Genomic DNA, 17452 nt, shown 5'->3' with positions numbered 1-17452 from the left:
AACGTTTGGCACCTTTCCTATTTCATTCTGTCTGTTTTCTTTTTTGGTCATTGATTTGACCCCTGCTGGGGGTCCTTGCAGTAATTTTATTTCACCAGTAGATGGGGCTGTGACAGAAATAATACAGTGTGTGTTTGATTAGAAATAATCAAACACACACTGTAATGTTTGTGTGGACATAAACAGCTGTTCGGCTGATTGACAGCTGAACGTGATCAGCTGATGTCGCGTCATGTGACGCTGTCGAGGAAACGACGTCTCATGTGTCTTAAAGCTGATTTCCTCGGTCCTCTCTCCTCGGCTTCGTTTCCTCCGTGCATCTCTGGTGGGCGGGACTAAGACGCAAGTGGAGGAGACAACTCGTAGGACACTCGGTGCAAATAAGACACTTGAGATCCAGCCCATGTGTGTGTAGTTTCCGGGGTTGTGATCAGAGTAGCCTTCAGTCTTGGCTGTGTGGGGTCAGATGTCCGGGTTTCAGGATCTTAAAGAGCTCTTCAGACGGCGGCTGCTCGCTGCTGTTTTCAGAGACACATCAGGACAAACAACAACAACATGTGGATACGAAGAGGAGCTCCACCGACAAAGAAAACTGCTGGCTGTGATTTTAACACCTGAAATCAAGCTGCACAGAGCAGGTAGGTTTTCTTTGCACTGCTGGAAACGTGTTTCAGGGAGCAGAGCCTTTAGCTGACATCTCACAGTGTTAGCTGCAGCTAGCTCCTGCTAACAACATCATCGAGTTTACTGGACTTAAACACTCTTTAGTCTGTTCAAACCAGAAACAGCTCGTTGCTGTTCATTTGAGTAGTTCAAGTAGATGTGATTATTAGAAACGTTAAATGCATGCTATTCATCAGTATCTTAGTGCACACAAACTTCAGACCAGTCTTCAGTCAGGTCCCGGATCAGAGAATCTGGATCAGTCCTTGCTTGTTAAACTTGCAGCACGTGATTTTACTTAAGTCATCATCAGATGGATCTGTGCGGGTCAGATGGTTCTGTTGACAGCTGATAAATGTTCATGGATCGTGAGTTCCAGCAAGCTACTGTCAGTGTTGTCAGATCTCGTGTCTAAAGAAATCCAAACAAGCAACTTAGCTCTTCTAATAGATAATATATATCCAGTCGGCACAAATAAGATTTTTTTTTTTACAAACGTGTAGGCTTTTTTTAAGTTGAAATGTAATCTACATTTTCACTCTTTGTCATATCTGCTCTCAAACTGCAGTCGAAAAGTTTCTTCCTCTCCACTAACTTGGTAAATTATCACAGGACTGAATGACCCGGCTGCAACTGACGCATGTTCATGAAAATCTTAATGTTGCAAGATTGGCATCAATGGATAGCTAGCTATAGGCTATAGTTCATCAAATGATATGATGGAACATTATATTGGAGGAATGACTGGTGGCATCTCTTTCAGGTTAACAGAGTTTATTAACCAGATGAATCAAGAAAGCAAGTTACAGAGTCTCTGGGTTCGAGCACTACATGTCCCTGATGACAGACAGATGCTGGATCAGTTTGTGAAGTCTGAGCCCCGGCTATTTTCCCCTGAACCCATTTATACTCTAGACAGAGATTATCTAACCAAATTATGCATTTTCAGATGTGTTGTTTCCTTCCTCCCATTGGGGCAGCTTCCTTTCATCCACTCCTGTAGACACTCCATCTGTAGGGAGAGAAACCTCCTACCTGTAGTCTCTCTTGTCAAGAACCTGACATCTAACGATTCCTTTTAGGAGATGACCATTAAAGTGGTTAACTGTCAAGGCTACCACTAAACCTATGTTAGAATGGGTGAGTGATTAACTATCAAGGGACACACTAAAACCCATGTTGATATGTGTGATCACTCCCACAAGCCCTCTTTACACAGATACCTGCAAGATCAACACACAAACCCAGAACAAAACATGACAAAATAACCGGTACAACATCAACATAAACAAACTTCTTCATACTGTGGATGTCAAAACATTTCTTTATACTGGGTGATCGAGGCCTTGTCTGATTTATTCAACAATACATTACTGCAATGAGCACATTAAAATCACACTTGAGTATAAAAAAGGCCTATTATTCTAAAAGTCCTCAAATACAAATCTTAAAGGGCCTTTTGTTGACGTCGGTCAGGCCACATGCAATAATACTGTAATATTCAAAACAAAATGTCTTTTTTCATTCAAAACGACAAAAAAGCCACTAAAATAAAATGTGATCTCCATGTTTGTTGTTTTGTCATATTTACCTGATTTGCGTGTCTTATCAGTCCCTCCAGGAAGTCGCGATGTCGCGATCGCAACAATTCACGCAAAAAAAGCATTCACAGAAAAAAGCATTAGCTCAGTCAGTGCATGTAAAACTAGTTTGCTGTGGAGACACATTTGAGAGCATGGTGTAAGGATTGGGTGTCGAGTACGGGCAGACGTTCTATCTGAAGACGGAGTTTAGAGGAGAATGACATTTTGTTAGAGGAGAGAGGGTATAGAAAAGAAACAGAAAAGGGTACATTTTTGATTCTTACTGTGTGAAATAGGAGGAATGTGAGGACGAGAGATGCTTAATTGAGTGACTCTCACTCAGAAATAGTGTCATGGTGTCATGCTTGAGACTTGGCAGCTCTGGTTGTAGAGTTGCTGCGTCAGACTCGCAGGAAGTTTGGTGTGCTTTGGAAAGGTCCACGCAGTATCACAATGGGAGCTAAAGTTTGTACCAGCGTTTAAGATGCACCACCCCACCTATTGTACTGGAAGTGTAGTGTGTTCTGTCTGGACGCTCAAGTCTGACGTCACTCATTTTAAATAATGGACCTATATTCTCAAAACTTAAAAGGGGTTTCTGATAATGCTTTTTTATTTTTATTTGAGTTATACCAATTTTGTCATTAGAATTTAGTCAAAAATTGTGATTTTCAAGATGCATTTTTGAAGTTTATAACTGAAATGCAAATTAGATAAATGAGTCATAATTTTATTTGTTAATGAAATAATACACCCATATTCTTAAAATTAAGAATCATTTCTGTTGATGCATTTTCTTTTTAAAATTACCTTTTTAATTTGAATTCTGGGCACTGTTCTCTTTCATAGCCTTTCAATCTGGGTGATACTGCAGAGACTTGTGGGAAAGGAGCCACAGGTCGGATTTGATCCCGGGCTGCCCGCTCTCCAGGACTTTATGATGATGAGAAACCTCAGTCCTCACAGCCTTAGTCTACCTGCAACCTTTTTTTTTTACACAAGCTCCTGGCTGGTTTCATTAACTCTGACAAGTTATTTTTTTCTGTAGTTCCAAAAAGGAAGTAACCAGACAAAATTACAAAAAAAACTATTAAAAACTATTGTAACTTTTAAATAAGTAAATTCCAAATATAATTATGATAATTTCAATTAACTATTGATTTTCAGCCATTAAAAATGAAATAATTTCACAGCCCTTATTAATATTAATAAAGCAGTCTAAGTACAGTCAATGTTTGTTACTGTGTCCTGCAGATGTCCAGCAGCTGTTGGTGAGTAAAGAAGAGCTTCCACCTGAGCAGCAGGAGTGGAGCCACATTCTGGACCAGGAGGACACTAAGCCCCAACACATTAAAGAAGAACACAAGGAAGTGTGGATCAGTCAGCTTCAAGGACCAGAGGACGCTGATACCACCAAGTTCCCCTTCACTCCTGTGTCTGTGAAGAGTGAAGACAATGAAGAGAAACCTCGGTCCTCACAGCTTCATCAGAGACAAACTGAACAGATTGAAACACGAGTTGATGGAGGGGACTGTGGAAGAGCAGAACCAGAGAGGAACTCAGATCCAGAGAGACGTTTACAACCTGAAACTGAGGTCAAGATTGAAGACTCTGATAACCCACAGACTGAGGTCAAGATTGAAGACTCTGATAACCCACAGACTGAGGTCAAGATTGAAGACTCTCATGAACCACAGACTGAGGTCCAGACTGAAGATTCTGATGAAACAGAGACTGATTACAGTGATGATTGGCAAGAGACGAGAGAAGATCTGTCAGAATTAAACTTGAAGAATAAGAAATTAAAGACTGGAAAGAAACAACATAGATGTTCTGAGTGCGGTAAAGGATTTAACAGAAAACAGACTCTGACCACACACATGTTAGTTCACAGTGGAGAGAAACCCTTCAGCTGCTCTGAGTGTGGTAAATGTTTTACGGAAAAAGGAACCCTGACCAGACACAGGGTTGTTCACAGTGGAGAGAAACCCTTCAGCTGCTCTGAGTGTGGTAAATGTTTTACAGAGAAAGGAAGTCTGGCCAGACACAAGTTAGTTCACAGTGGAGAGAAACCCTTCAGCTGCTCTGAGTGTGATAAAAGTTTTACCCGAAGCGAACATCTGGCCAGACACATGTTAGTTCACAGTGGAGAGAAACCCTTCAGCTGCTCTGATTGTGGTAAACGTTTTACAGAAAAAGGCAGTCTGGCCAGACACATGTTAGTTCACAGTGGGGTAAAACCCTTCAGCTGCTCTGAGTGTGGTAAATGTTTTACCGAAAACGGAAATCTGGCCAGTCACATGTTAGTTCACAGTGGAGAGAAACCCTTCAGCTGCTCTGATTGTGGACACAGATTTAGACACAAGGGGAATCTGAAGAAACACAGTGAAGTTCACAAACAGCAGAAAGCTAAACTAAAGTGTCTAAACTGACACTCCATATGTATCCCAGCTCGGCAGGCTGCCAGGTATGTTTTCCACCTTTACCATCAGCATTTAATACAAAATACTCGACGATTGATCGCTTTAGCTCTGTACCCCTTGAATACAGGTCGCAGATCTGGACAATCTGTAGTTAACAAGAGAGAGAGAAAAAGAGAGCGGGATCTCCACTGTGAAGTATCTTTGAATGCCTTTTTACCTTAGCAGTTGCATTAACCCAGACACCAAGTTAACCCTTTTAGAGAACAGGAGAAGCCTTTTGAAGACATGGGTTAGAAGACAATAAGAATACCTTCTCACAAGCTTAGCAAATAACTCTGAACCTGAAACTGTTTTAATGTTGTCTGCCAGTTTTCCCTGAGGGGTTCTGTTTCTTTCTGAAGAAAAGACATCCAAATCTCCAACATGAGAATAAAGGGGAGGTCTGAGTAGACTCTGCCCGTAACTCTCCTTGAAACAGCTGGTGCTAAACCATCTTGTCCAGTTGTCTGTTTGTTGGAGTTCCTCTTGGTTTTTAGTTTCTTGTTGGCCTCCATTCGGTCTTATGTCTAAAGTTTTGACATTTGGTCTTTACTGTGAACTCTTTCATTTTTTTTCTCCTTGACTATTCTGATTGGGTGCTTTTCATTTATATTTTTACAGAACCAAACCAATGAGATCCAACCAAGACTTTGCTATCAGTTTTAAGGCAGAGAACCAAAACTCGTCTGTCAGCAACAGTGACAATACCTACGTATTTAATGATATAATTGAGGTTGGTATTGTCTCAAGTATATTTCCTGTCATTACCTGTGTGTCCAATCAGAATTAAAGCTTTTTGTTTGCACTTACTGATGTTTCCTCTTTTTTCGATCATTGCTTGTGTTGTGGTTACTCTACGTGTCTACGTACGTATGGACGACCGTACTGCTAGTGAATCCTCAGTATTAACAGCCACATGAGAAGTCATAAAGGAGAGAGATCAGACCAGTGTGTCCAGAGAAGACACAATCAAAAGTGTTGAACTGTTTAATGTCTTTCATGTCATTTCTTTTTTAACATAATAAAATGAAAGCAGTATGGATAAATGTTGCTGTCCAGAATTCTAACCATACACATCTCTAGATTTAAAGCTCCTGTTCAATGGTAAAAGTGAAAACTCCTTCAGTCATTCTAACATATAAGAGAAAGGGACAGTGAGGGAGCTTTTAAAGGTTGTACTTTAAGAGACAAAGACAGAGAAAATGTTCACGTTTGGTCTCACCTGTGCTGTCATGGAAGGTTCTGCTGCTGCCATCTTCATCACTTCTCTGAGAAGAACAAAAATAGCTCCTTTATGAGCAGAACATGTAAGAAGACGAAGAAGAAAGGGAGAGATGGAGAGGTAGTGGTTTCAGAGTCACACAGAGAATGTTGGTGTTTGTTCTCACCTGTGCAGTTTTTGAATGTTCAGCTCTCTGATTGGCCGATAACTTCTTCACTTCGCTGAATAGAACAGATGTGTCCAGTATTGATGAAAGGGATTTGAGCCAGGCTCATAGAGTTTGTATTAGAGTCACACAGGTAAGTGTCTTACATGGTGATGAACTCAAAAAACTCATAATTTCTGCAAATGCTCCATCTATTAATTCAACATGATGTTACATCAGCCTTCTTTGAGCGCCTGGAGTGGAGTTCATGGAATTGCAAACTATGCCACTGGTCAACAACTTGGAGAGCAGATCCAATACGTAAAGAGGGTATGAGGAGTTCATCCTCATGATTGAAATGAAAGAGTCACATGATTGCAGATATATGTGCCACGGTGTGTTTTAAAAGAGAATAAATATTTGCCCCCCCTTTAAATTTTGAGGTTTCTGAAAGCTAAACTCTGAAAACATAAGCAAACTACTGTTTCACTGCCTGTATTATTGTTTTATCACTGAGTGAATGTGCTTTATATGGGTGATATTCCTGCTAAAGTCAGCCTGGTCAGCAGAGGGCGCTCTATGTTTGACACTAGACTGAGAATCAGTAGCTGACGCTCGTAGAGCAGAAGTAGTAGTCAGTACGTGTTGCGTTCCAGACAGAGAGATTCTAATCTGTAACTGTAACTGTTTCATATTTCTATAAATAAATAAATGTGTTGCACCAAGGACCAACCTGTAACATATGCAAACCAAAAACAATCTGAAAGAAGTGATAAAATACTGACACTGCTTTTGATGTTGCATATTTTTGGAGAATACTTTATTGATGATGTGAGTCAGGTTTTAAAGAGGACATTCTGCCTCTTTTCAAACAGCCCCCTGTGGTCTCAATGAATCCCCTGAGCTTTGGTCCAAATATAACATGAATCAAGCAGCAGAGGAGGTTTGTGACCCTTTAGAAACCAGCTCTCTCAGAACGCTCCGTTTTAGTGTGTGTGTCTCTTTAAATGTATTGAGGCTCCGTTTAGTTTTCCCAGTAGGCGTCACTCCTCTGTGGAGACAATAATAATGGCAGACCTGTGCAAAAATTTGAATTTACCATAATGAATGTTCAAACACACCGTAAAAATCGATTTTTCACAATATGTCCCATTTAAATGAAGGATTTATTTTCAGACAACTCAAGGTTATTAATATTTCACATTTCAGCAACAAGACTTAAAAGACATCAGTAGCATCATATTCAGTGTGCTTCATTTATCACTGTGTGACAGAATGTTTTCTTCTGAAAGTGAAGGATTAAAACAATGACCATTATTGTGCATGATTATCTAACGTGTCTTCATATCCAGCCTGTATAGTTGTTGAATCAGATGAGAGTATCCATGTCATTGAAAGTTCTGTTGATTCTCCTGTGAAATCCACACTGTACATATTAATAAGGAAACACACAACTTTATCCTGATGATGTCATGGCAGACTTTAACCTGATGATGTCATGGCAGACTTTAACCTGATGATGTCATGGCAGACTTTAACCTGATGATGTCATGGCAGACTTTAACCTGATGATGTCATGGCAGACTTTAACCTGATGATGTCATGGCAGACTTTATCCTGATGATGTCATGGCAGACTTTATCCTGATGATGTCATGGCAGACTTTATGCTGATTAACCTGATGATGTCATGGCAGACTTTAAGCTGATGATGTCATGGCAGACTTTATCCTGACTTTCCTGATGATGTCATGGCAGACTTTCTCCTGATGATGTCATGGCAGACTTTAAGCTGATGATGTCATGGCAGACTTTAACCTGATGATGTCATGGCAGACTTTATCCTGACTTTCCTGATGATGTCATGGCAGACTTCATCCTGATGATGTCATGGCAGACTTAATCCTGATGATGTCATGGCAGACTTTAATCAGATGATGTCATGGCAGACTTTATGTTGATTATCCTGATGATGTCATGGCAGACTTCATCCTGATAATGTCATGGCAGACTTAATCCTGATGATGTCATGGCAGACTTTAACCTGATTAACCTGATGATGTCATGGCAGACTTTAAGCTGATGATGTCATGGCAGACTTTAACCTGATGATGTCATGGCAGATTTTCACATGATGATGTCATGGCAGACTTAATCATAATGATGTCATGGCAGACTTTATCCTGATGATGTCATGGCAGACTTTATCCTGATGATGTCATGTCAGACGTTAAAGTGATGATGTCGTGGCAGACTTTAACCTGATGATGTCATGGCAGACTTTAACCTGATGATGTCATGGCAGACTTTATCCTGATGATGTCATGGCAGACTTTAAAGTGATGATGTCATGGCAGACTTTAAGTTGATGATGTCATGGCATATTTTAACATGATGATGTCATGGCAGATATTATCCTGATGATCCTGATGATGTCATGGCAGATATTATCCTGATGATCCTGATGATGTCATGGCAGACTTTAAGTAAGTAAGTAAGTAAGTAAGTAAAATTTATTTATATAGCACTTTTCGCAGGCAGGGGCCACAAAGTGCTTCACAAACAGGGTTTAAAACATCACAAGCAACAAACAGACAGTACAGAGATCATAGCAGCCCTAAAACAGACCAGCCAAAAGCCTGGACAAATTAAAAAAAACGTCCCCAGTTGACTCTTGAAAGTGTCGGAGTCACATTGAACGAGCATCCAATAGGCCGACGTGGATCGACGTCTCGGAGGTAGTGTCCGTGTTGCGGAGCGGGACTGGACGAAGGCACATCCAGCGGTCACGTGAGCTCCAGCTGGTCCACCCTGGAAAAGCCGGCATAAACACGGAAGTAGGCGATGGCGATGAAAACCCCTGATCATGGCTCCAGCACTGCGAAGGGTCCAGGACACCTGTTGAAGCGCGGGCAGGCGGCAGCGAGGACACGCTGGCGCACACATCGAGGAGAGGAATCCGGCGCAGGAACCGAGCGTGGTCCCGGCAGCCGAAGAAGACGGAGCCCCCGGCAGCTGCAGCACGCCCTCGCTTCACTTGGATACCGGACCGAGAGCCCCTTTTTCTGGATCTCCTGCGGGTCCAACCCGGCACCCGATACAGCACCAAGTAGTAGTAGTAGTTGGGGCGGCAGTAGCTCAGTCTGTAGGGACTTGGGTTGGGAACCGGAGGGTCGCCGGTTCAAGTCCCGGCACGGACCAAGTCCGGAAATTGGTCTGGTAGCTGGAGAGGTGCCAGTCCATTTCCTGAGCACTGCCGAGGTGCCCCTGAGCAAGGCACCGAACCCCAAAACTGCTCTGGAGCGCTCGCTGTGGGCAGCCCCCTCACTCTGAGACCTCTCCATTAATGCATGTCACTGGAACCCTGTTTGTGCATGAGTGTGTATCTCGGCCTATGTGTGTGTCATTAGACAGAGTGTAAGAACTGAATTTCCCCTCGTGGGATTAATAAAGTATAACTTCTTCTTCTAGTCAGGTGAGTCGGGATTGATTTCAAACGGAGGCGGAAATGCCTGTTTGTAACGGTCCCAGGTATGAAACATGTCCTCCAATGACTCTTTGATACGAAATAAAGAGTCCCGATCATAGGTTAGTAAAGCCAGGACACTTCCATTTGTCATCTGGGCTGCAAAGATCACATATAGTGAAACAATAATCATCAATAATCTACGAAACAGAGCTGTTTGAGAGAACAAAACAAAACAAAACAAGCTGATGATGTCATGGCAGACTTTGACCTGATGATGTCATGGCAGACTTTAACCTGATGATTTCATGGCAGACTTTATCCTGATGATGTCATGGCAGATTTTAACATGATGATGTCATGGCAGACTTCATCCTGATGATGTCATGGCAGACTTTATCCTGATGATGTCATGGCAGACTTTATGTTGATTATCCTGATGATGTCATGGCAGACTTCATCCTGATGATGTCATGGCAGACTTTATGTTGATTATCCTGATGATGTCATGGCAGACTTCATCCTGATAATGTCATGGCAGACTTTAACGTGATGATGTCATGGCAGACTTTATGTTGATTATCCTGATGATGTCATGGCAGACTTCATCCTGATGATGTCATGGCAGACTTTATGTTGATTATCCTGATGATGTCATGGCAGACTTCATCCTGATGATGTCATGGCAGACTTTAACGTGATGATGTCATGGCAGACTTTATCTTGATGATGTCATGGCAGACTTTATCCTGATGATGTCATGGCAGACTTTATGCTGATTAACCTGATGATGTCATGGCAGACTTTAAGATGATGATGTCATGGCAGACTTTATCCTGACTTTCCTGATGATGTCATGGCAGACTTTCTCCTGATGATGTCATGGCAGACTTTGAGCTGATGATGTCATGGCAGACTTTAACCTGATGATGTCATGGCAGACTTTATCCTGACTTTCCTGATGATGTCATGGCAGACTTTATCCTGACTTTCCTGATGATGTCATGGCAGACTTCATCCTGATGATGTCATGGCAGACTTAATCCTGATGATGTCATGGCAGACTTTAATCAGATGATGTCATGGCAGACTTTATGTTGATTATCCTGATGATGTCATGGCAGACTTCATCCTGATAATGTCATGGCAGACTTAATCCTGATGATGTCATGGCAGACTTTAACCTGATTAACCTGATGATGTCATGGCAGACTTTAAGCTGATGATGTCATGGCAGACTTTAACCTGATGATGTCATGGCAGATTTTCACATGATGATGTCATGGCAGACTTAATCATAATGATGTCATGGCAGACTTTATCCTGATGATGTCATGGCAGACTTTATCCTGATGATGTCATGGCAGACTTTATCCTGATGATGTCATGGCAGACTTTATCCTGATGATGTCATGTCAGACGTTAAAGTGATGATGTCGTGGCAGACTTTAACCTGATGATGTCATGGCAGACTTTAACCTGATGATGTCATGGCAGACTTTATCCTGATGATGTCATGGCAGACTTTAAAGTGATGATGTCATGGCAGACTTTAACCTGATTAACCTGATGATGTCATGGCAGACTTTAAGCTGATGATGTCATGGCAGACTTTAACCTGATGATGTCATGGCAGATTTTCACATGATGATGTCATGGCAGACTTAATCATAATGATGTCATGGCAGACTTTATCCTGATGATGTCATGGCAGACTTTATCCTGATGATGTCATGTCAGACGTTAAAGTGATGATGTCGTGGCAGACTTTAACCTGATGATGTCATGGCAGACTTTAACCTGATGATGTCATGGCAGACTTTATCCTGATGATGTCATGGCAGACTTTAAAGTGATGATGTCATGGCAGACTTTAAGTTGATGATGTCATGGCATATTTTAACATGATGATGTCATGGCAGATATTATCCTGATGATCCTGGAGCGGGACTGGACGAAGGCACATCCAGCGGTCACGTGAGCTCCAGCTGGTCCACGCTGGAAAAGCCGGCATAAACACGGAAGTAGGCGATGGCGATGACAACCCCTGACCATGGCTCCAGCACTGCGAAGGGTCCAGGACAGTTGTTGAAGCGCGGGCAGGCGGCAGCGAGGACACGCTGGCGCACACATCGAGGAGAGGAATCCGGCGCAGGAACCGAGCGTGGTCCCGGCAGCCGAAGACGACGGAGCCCCCGGCAGCCGCAGCACGCCCTCGCTTCACTTGGATACCGAACCGAGAGCCCCTTTTTCTGGATCTCCTGCGGGTCCAACCCGGCACCCGATACAGCACCAAGTAGTCAGGTGAGTCGGGATTGATTTCAAACGGAGGCGGAAATGCCTGTTTGTAACGGTCCCAGGTATGAAACATGTCCTCCAATGACTCTTTGATACGAAATAAAGAGTCCCGATCATAGGTTAGTAAAGCCAGGACACTTCCATTTGTCATCTGGGCTGCAAAGATCACATATAGTGAAACAATAATCATCAATAATCTACAAAACAGAGCTGTTTGAGAGAACAAAACAAAACAAAACAAGCTGATGATTTCATGGCAGACTTTATCCTGATGATGTCATGGCAGATTTTAACATGATGATGTCATGGCAGACTTCATCCTGATGATGTCATGGCAGACTTTATCCTGATGATGTCATGGCAGACTTTATGTTGATTATCCTGATGATGTCATGGCAGACTTCATCCTGATGATGTCATGGCAGACTTCATCCTGATAATGTCATGGCAGACTTTAACGTGATGATGTCATGGCAGACTTTATGTTGATTATCCTGATGATGTCATGGCAGACTTCATCCTGATGATGTCATGGCAGACTTTATGTTGATTATCCTGATGATGTCATGGCAGACTTCATCCTGATGATGTCATGGCAGACTTTAACGTGATGATGTCATGGCAGACTTTATCCTGATGATGTCATGGCAGACTTTATCCTGATGATGTCATGGCAGACTTTATGCTGATTAACCTGATGATGTCATGGCAGACTTTAAGCTGATGATGTCATGGCAGACTTTAACCTGATGATGTCATGGCAGACTTTATCCTGACTTTCCTGATGATGTCATGGCAGACTTTATCCTGACTTTCCTGATGATGTCATGGCAGACTTCATCCTGATGATGTCATGGCAGACTTAATCCTGATGATGTCATGGCAGACTTTAATCAGATGATGTCATGGCAGACTTTATGTTGATTATCCTGATGATGTCATGGCAGACTTCATCCTGATAATGTCATGGCAGACTTTCACATGATGATGTCATGGCAGACTTAATCATAATGATGTCATGGCAGACTTTATCCTGATGATGTCATGGCAGACTTTATCCTGATGATGTCATGGCAGACTTTATCCTGATGATGTCATGGCAGATTTTAACATGATGATGTCATGGCAGACTTCATCCTGATGATGTCATGGCAGACTTTATCCTGATGATGTCATGGCAGACTTTATGTTGATTATCCTGATGATGTCATGGCAGACTTCATCCTGATGATGTCATGGCAGACTTTATGTTGATTATCCTGATGATGTCATGGCAGACTTCATCCTGATAATGTCATGGCAGACTTTAACATGATGATGTCATGGCAGACTTTATCCTGATGATGTCATGGCAGACTTTAACCTGATGATGTCATGGCAGACTTTATGTTGATTATCCTGATGATGTCATGGCAGACTTTATGTTGATTATCCTGATGATGTCATGGCAGACTTTATGTTGATTATCCTGATGATGTCATGGCAGACTATATCCTGATGATGTCATGGCAGACTTTATGTTGATTATCCTGATGATGTCATGGCAGACTTTATGTTGATTATCCTGATGATGTCATGGCAGACTATATCCTGATGATGTCATGGCAGACTTTAACCAGTCATTAGAATATCATCACTATTATGAGCTGCATCAGGACAATGACATAGCGTACACATCTTTGTTTCCAACACTACATGGTATGTACTGGAAAATTTTTCCTCAACCAGTCATTTTCTTCCGTGGTCACGCACTTTCTTTTCAACAAACCTATTTTCTGTTTGGAGTCTGGAGGGCAGCTGCTCAGCTTAATGGAGGAACGGGATGCGGAAGCTAGCTTCTTCTTGGCTTTGAGGACACAGTGGCTGAGTTTAGCAAGGAAGCCAGCGAAAACAAGAGATGTAAAAGTCTTCATCTTTAAAACCAGGACAATCCGGAGTAACAGCTATGAGTCTCTTTTTGCACAGTTGTATGAAGTAAGTATAAAAACAGATGTATTGTACTTTATATTTAGTTATGTAATGGTATTTCTTAACTTTTCTTATCTAATTTCTTATCTAGCTTAACTATCAAACCATTTTATTCTTCTATTTAGCAAGCTAGCTTAAAAAACCTTTTTAGCTTTCCTTACTGCATGTTGAGCTGTATCCTGATGGGATGAAACACAATATTTCATGTAAATGTGATAACCTTTATTTTTATTAACCTGTAGTTTATGGAACCAGAACAGTGACTTAAATGTTGGCCTTGAAAATTACATTTGGCACTGAAACACTTGTATTGTAAAAACATTTATTGGCACTGAAACAGGTATTGGTGCTGAAAAAAGTTTCAATAAAAATCAAAGGTTCATAAATAGTTTTATTTTAATAGCTTTTGCATTCTTGTGTCTTTTATTGATTTCTCCATGTCTTTCTTTTTTTTCGATGACACTTTTCTGCCTGCTCAAAAGAGTGTTTAAACATACTGAGAAGCAAGGGTGCCAGTTGCGAGTAAATTTCTTATGCATGTTTAAATCCGGCAGTAGGGTAACTATCTTTTTGAAAAAATCAGCATCATCTCAGTTAAGAGCGTAAATACAAACTAAGACCACTGGAGTGTGAAAAAGAGCACCTGATACTATCACATAGGCAGTGAAAAGCCAGAACCTGGTATTGAATACACAGGTATGTTTCCTGCAAAAAAGTAATTTCAATGTGCATTCGTTTTGAATGTAAAAATATCCGTGCCCTCTTCACTTGTCCATTCATGCCCCTGACATTCCAGCTGACAAAACATGTTGCCTGTCACATTCATATTAAGTCAATCCATTCCTTAATGTCAAGCAGAATTGATAGGGAGAAAGGGGGGATGAAATTAAACTTCAGCATGAAAGCGCTCGCTGTGGGCAGCCCCTTCACTCTGAGACCTCTCCATTAATGCATGTCACTAGAACCCTGTTTGTGCATGAGTGTGTATCTCGGCCTATGTGTGTGTTAGACAGAGTGTAAAAACTGAATTTCCCCTCGTGGGATTAATAAAGTGTAAATTATTATTATTATTATGAAACTATCTCTAATCGTTTTAAAGATTCTGATCAGATTTGGGGAACTATCAGATTTGGATGGTCCAAAATAATTTTTTTTGTTCGAAGATTTTTGTTGTCACATACACTCAACAAAAATATAAACGCAACACTTTTGTTTTTGCTCCCATTTGTCATGAGATGGACTCAAAGATCTAAAATTCATTCCAGATACACAATATTACCATTTCTCTCAAACATTGTTCATAAATCTGTCTAAATGTGTGATAGTGAGCACTTTTGCTTTGCTGAGACAATCCATCCCACCTCACAGGTGTGCCACATCAAGATGCTCATCAGACACCATGATTAGTGCATAGGTGTACCTTAGACTGTCCACAATAAAAGGCCACCCTGAAATGTGCAGTTTTTGCTTTATTGAGGGTCTGGGGACTCAGAACCAGTCAGTATCTGGTGTGACCACCATTTGCCTCATGCAGTGCAACACATCTTCTTCGCATAGAGTTTATCAGATTGTCAATTGTGGCCTGTGGAATGTTGGTCCACTCCTCTTCAATGGCTGTGCGAAGTTGCTGGATATTAGTGGGAACTGGTACGCGCTGTCGTATACGCCGGTCAAGCACATCCCAAACATGCTCAATGGGTGACATGTCCGGTGAGTATGCTGGCCATGCAAGAACTGGGACATTTTCAGCTTCCAAGAATTGTGTACAGATCCTTGCAACATGGGGCCGTGCATTATCTTGCTGAAACATGAGGTGATGTTCATGGATGTATGGCACAACAATGGGCCTCAGGATCTCATCACGGTATCTCTGTGCATTCAAAATGCCATCAATAAAATGCACCTGTGTTCTTCGTCCATAACAGATGCCTGCCCATACCATAACCCCACCACCACCATGGGCCACTCGATCCACAACATTGACATCAGCAAAGCGCTCACCCACACGACGCCACACACGCTGTCTGCCATCTGCCCTGAACAATGTAAACCGAGATTCATCCGTGAAGAGAACACCTCTCCAACGTGCCAGACGCCATCGAATGTGAGCATTTGCCCACTCAAGTCTGTTACGGCGACGATCTGGAGTCAGGTTAAGACCCCGATGAGGACGACGAGCATGCAGTTGAGCTTCCCTGAGACGGTTTCTGACAGTTTGTGCAGAAATTCTTTGGTTATGCAAACCAATTGTTTCAGCAGCTGTCTGAGTAGCTGGTCTCAGACGATCTTGGAGGTGAACCTGCTGGATGTGGAGGTCCTGGGCTGGTGTGGTTACACGTGGTCTGCGGTTGTGAGGCCGGTTGGATGTACTGCCATATTCTCTGAAACGCCTTTGGAGACGGCTTATGGTGGAGAAATGAACATTCAATGCCCGAGCAACAGATCTGGTTGACATTCCTGCTGTCAGCATGCCAATTGCACGCTCCCTCAATGCTTGCGCCATCTGTGGCATTTTGCTGTGAGACAAAACTGCACATTTCAGAGTGGCCTTTTATTGTGGGCAGTATAAGGTACACCTGTGCACTAATCATGGTGTCTGATGAGCATCTTGATGTGGCACACCTGTGAGGTGGGATGGATTGTCTCAGCAAAGCAAAAGTGCTCACTATCACACATTTAGACAGATTTATGAACAATGTTTGAGAGAAATGGTAATATTGTGTATCTGGAATGAATTTTAGATCTTTGAGTCCATCTCATGACAAATGGGAGCAAAAACAAAAGTGTTGCGTTTATATTTTTGTTGAGTGTAAAATCAAGCTACTATATAACAAAAATCCATCCTTTTTCTGCACATAAAACAAGAGTTGAATGTTACATGGGTGAAACCCTCTCAATATGCATACAATCAATTAAAAAATGCATTTATTTCATTGTTTCATAAATGTTAGTGAATTAGGGATGCACATACAAGTTTTAGTGTAGTGTTTGTTTTGGATGGTTCAAAATCAGCACGAGAAAGAGAAAGACAGGTGTTCTCCTTAAAAGTCCATTGTTGCGCAGGAGTGCTGTGAGACCCTACCAAGGATACTCAATCTGCTCTCCCAAACAGGTGTGGGCTCTTGGGTTCCTGCCTTGGTACTCAGAGGAGGCCCTCAACCTTCTGCTCCTTCCCACCTGCCACTCCCAGAGAGTCAGGCCGTCGCTGCATTGAACTTTTTGTGTGTGTCTCCAGCTCCTTCATCCGAAGGACACAGCCTGCCTGACTGTTGCTGCTGCCGTCTGGATCACAGCCAAGGGGATCTGCCTGTGTCCTTGCTCGCAAGTTTGTGTGGGCATACTTCTCTTGTTTAAAACTATAGTCTGTTAAAAGGGTCGGATTAAAAGAAAACTCTGTTGGTGAGCTCATAAAAAAAAGTCGCCCAGGTTTTTTTTTTACAGAGGAGGATGGATTAAAATCTTGCAGTTTTGCTAAAAGTTTCTCTCTCTGGCATTTAGGGCCTATGACGAAAACCTTTGTTTATTAGACTACATACGCTCTCAGTCAGACAGATCAATTAACAGGTCCTTCTCCAAGCCTAGTCCTGTAATACTATCCACTACCCACCATGCACTGGGAGGTTTCTAAGGTGACCCTCACAGTCAA

The 17452-nt window shown here is 42.1% G+C and overlaps 1 protein-coding gene across 1 annotated transcript; it reads left to right on the top strand.

The window, feature by feature from the left end:
* Nucleotides 1-450: 450 nt before the first annotated feature.
* On the top strand, nt 451-5754 carry LOC306822437 (uncharacterized protein). Its single transcript, XM_079341482.1, has 2 exons — nt 451-638; nt 3501-5754. The coding sequence occupies exons 1-2, from the start codon at nt 467-469 to the stop codon at nt 4676-4678; spliced, it is 1350 nt and encodes a 449-aa protein (XP_079197608.1). The 5' UTR covers nt 451-466; the 3' UTR covers nt 4679-5754.
* Nucleotides 5755-17452: the final 11698 nt, after the last annotated feature.

The sequence above is a fragment of the Symphodus melops genome (assembly GCF_947650265.1).
Source record: "Symphodus melops genome assembly, chromosome: 1".
Classification (NCBI taxonomy): Eukaryota; Metazoa; Chordata; class Actinopteri; order Labriformes; family Labridae; genus Symphodus; species Symphodus melops.
This window is presented reverse-complemented; position numbering and strand designations above follow the sequence as displayed.

Bases quoted from the DNA above. Each gene is read 5' to 3' on its own strand.
- LOC306822437 (XM_079341482.1), top strand. From the start codon at position 467: ATGTCCGGGTTTCAGGATCTTAAAGAGCTCTTCAGACGGCGGCTGCTC. The intron at 639-3,500 runs GTAGGTTTTCTT...TGTGTCCTGCAG, and splicing joins AATCAAGCTGCACAGAGCAG to ATGTCCAGCAGCTGTTGGTG.